Raw genomic sequence first — 2,991 nt, 5'->3', positions numbered from 1 at the left:
GCACTATTTCAAGTTTCTTGGGCCAAATGTGGTCCTTGGGCCGCCAGCTAAAATGCACTATTTCAAGTTTCTTGGGCCAAATGTGGTCCTTGGGCCACCAGCTGAAATGCACTATTTCAAGGCTCTTGGGTCAAATTCGGTCTTTGGGCCTCCAGCTGAAATGTACGATTTCAAGGCTCTGGGGCCAATGCATAATACTATATTACATGTTTAGTAACGAACTATCTTGGTGGTAAGAGGTAACAAATCACCAACCTATAAACGCAAATCCTTCTTGAGATCCTTGGGACTCTTTTACTCTACGAACTCCTATTTCAAACGAAGTTGGCATCTCAGTCTCTTGCATTGTCCACCAAATCTTGGTGTACTTGTCACTGACAGGGTAGTCCCAGACGGCTAATTTAGCCCGTTCGGTGTCATTGAGGTCGTCGTTCAGAGACATATTTTTCCAAATCCTTCAGAGAGATAAAAGGAAATCATTATTCTCTGTTGTGAAACATTGTTTAAGATAAAAGACAAGCCGAAAATCTTGGAGTACTAACCTAAAAACAAAGAAGGTAACTCGGGAAAAAAGGAAGACGTTTCTAAAGCTTTCTGTCGTCAGAAACGTTGTCCTTTCGAGTTGAGCTACTTTTGTAGATTAGTCCTCAAAGACTCTCCACCAGTGTCTCTCTTAACTGAGCCTATTTCACCTTTGTTCATCATGAATACTCTGTCTAAATCATGTATTAAAGAAAATAAAATACATTAGGCATACCTATCAAGCACGTATACTATATATACTCTTTTGTTCATCTGTTTTGAAAAGCACGTGGCGTTGCTCAACATAAAAACTATTTTTCTGTGTCTTTAATAATTATTCTAATCGTTTCAGTGAGTTAATGTTGCACTGTAGCGTTTCTTAAACACGATGGTGCCATCTAGTGAAGTATTTTTAAAGTACGAAATCCGTATCTCTGCAAAAAAATATATGATTCTGTATTCGACTGACGGTCACATCCACATATGAAAGACAAAAACAATTCAATACTTTATGGTAAGTTTAATCTTTAAAATGTTCATACCATTTGCTAGTAAGGCGAAATAGACCCATTCGTAACTCCGTATAGTTAAACTAATAAGACAAACTGACAAATTCGTAACTCCCTATAAGTACGATAATAACAAGCAGGGATATGACTGCTTCTTTACTCTTGTAAAATCACTGTTAATTACTTGCAATTTATTATTTAATAACCGATATTTAATATTCACAATAATTATTATTTATTTACAAGCTCGAGGGCTTGTAACGCTAAAATTCGATCCAGGTGGTGTACGCTGCGTAGATAGATATCCCTTCATGCAGAAAGACAGGTACTTAGAATTATCATCCTATGTCAATTAAACGAAGATTGCGATAGTCACTCGAAGAATTTTTTCCTCAATAGATTGCGATACTCACTCGTAGAATTTTTCCTCAATATGCGCCATCCTCTCGAAGTAGGTCATGGACGAAGTTCCTTTTTGAGGAGCGTACTTTATCTTGTACTGCTTAGCCAGGTCGTCCAGTGACTCGATAGGAGAATCCAAACGAGACACCGTTAAAAACGCAGCTAAGTTAGCAGTATAGGAAGCAATGATGATAAAACCAAACAGCCACCAGGTGGCTGCCACTAGTCTACCAGAAAGATTTCGTGGAGCCTCGCCACCTCCTATAAATACAAATATTTGTAGGAAATACATTTCCATCTTTTTTCGTTGTTTTTCATTGTAAAACTGATATTTAAAAAAAAAATGTCCGGTGTTAACATTTTAAATCTTTTTGTCCGTTTTTTTTCATTTGAAATATTTAGTAGTTTTAATCTTAACGACATCATAAACAACTTATACGATAAACTGAGAGGTTATAGATATCTAAGGCTCATCTCCAGTTTAGAACTGTTGGTGAGAAATAGTATAATCAACCTGTAGCATCTGATGCCAGCCTTGGATCTACTGTTATGCAGCCCGGCACGCTAACTTATAATTTTGAATTTAAACCTCGCATATCTGACATATTAAGTAAATGAACGTATTTCGTACCTAATTCTCAAGCCAGGCCTCGACAAATATTTTCAGCCAGCCCAAAAAACCTATGGAGCCAGGTCCGATTTAGAATTGTTATGGAATATATTTTGAGTCGGTTGTGTAGTTATGGGATGAGACATACAGTTTTACACTAAAAACAAAGGGTTAATTTATTATATAAGATATATTAAACTTCAATATGTGCAATTAATAAAATAGTAGACTAAATAACTATAACTTAGGTGGATTCTTGCAATGATTGAAAGTTAAAAAAAAGAAGATAATAATCACTGCGATATCGATAGGCCAAGCAGTTTGCTTCAGAACAGATCTAATCTACTCATCACAACGATAAGCAAAGGCCTTTTGATGCGCCTAACCTAACTTCACTATTGTTTGTACCGGACAATGGGGGCTATATTTATTTACTTTCACAGCAACGAGTGCATGTTAACAATTACATGATGTCAACAACCACTTGATAGTATCGCCTGAACTAACTGCCTTTGGTCCCGTCTGAGACTAAACACGCGCACAGATTGGTTGAATTGAGAGAAAGAAGAAAAACAAAATGACATGAAATGAGTAATGTGTTGGGTAATCGCTGAATCCGCTATTAAAATCCTTGAAACGAAGTTCGATTTCGGACTTAAATAACGCAAAAATAATTCCTGGACTTCCAAGAGTCCAGAACTGTTCTAGATTCGAGTGCTATTTACCACAGCTCTACGCACGAATAAACTGGGAGAAAATATTAGGCGCCACAATTAAAGTCTTAGTTCAAGGTGGTTAGGGGGCTCGACTGGCAATCAGTGGGTCGCGGGTTCGAATCCCCCTCACACCAAACATGCTCGCCCTTTCAGCCGTGGGGGCGTTATAATGTGACGCTCAATCCCCCTATTCGTTGATAAAAGAGTAGCCCAAGAATTGCGGTGGTGGTGA

At 37.8% G+C, this 2,991-nt stretch overlaps 1 protein-coding gene across 1 annotated transcript in view; it reads right to left on the bottom strand.

The window, feature by feature from the left end:
* The window catches only part of LOC106474470 (ionotropic receptor 25a-like), a 22,610-nt gene that overhangs the window by 6,054 nt on the left and 13,565 nt on the right, over window positions 1-2,991 (bottom strand). The window contains exons 6-7 of the mRNA XM_022402782.1: window positions 1,445-1,694; window positions 256-455 (exon numbers count right to left, since the gene is read on the bottom strand). Coding sequence (XP_022258490.1) covers window positions 256-455; window positions 1,445-1,694 — 450 coding nt within the window. The remainder of the gene's footprint in view (window positions 1-255; window positions 456-1,444; window positions 1,695-2,991) is intronic.

Source organism: Limulus polyphemus, unplaced genomic scaffold, assembly GCF_000517525.1.
Source record: "Limulus polyphemus unplaced genomic scaffold, Limulus_polyphemus-2.1.2 Scaffold7261, whole genome shotgun sequence".
Classification (NCBI taxonomy): domain Eukaryota; kingdom Metazoa; phylum Arthropoda; class Merostomata; order Xiphosura; family Limulidae; genus Limulus; species Limulus polyphemus.
The sequence above is the reverse complement of the archived record's forward strand: the minus strand, read 5'-3'. Positions and strand labels throughout refer to the sequence as shown.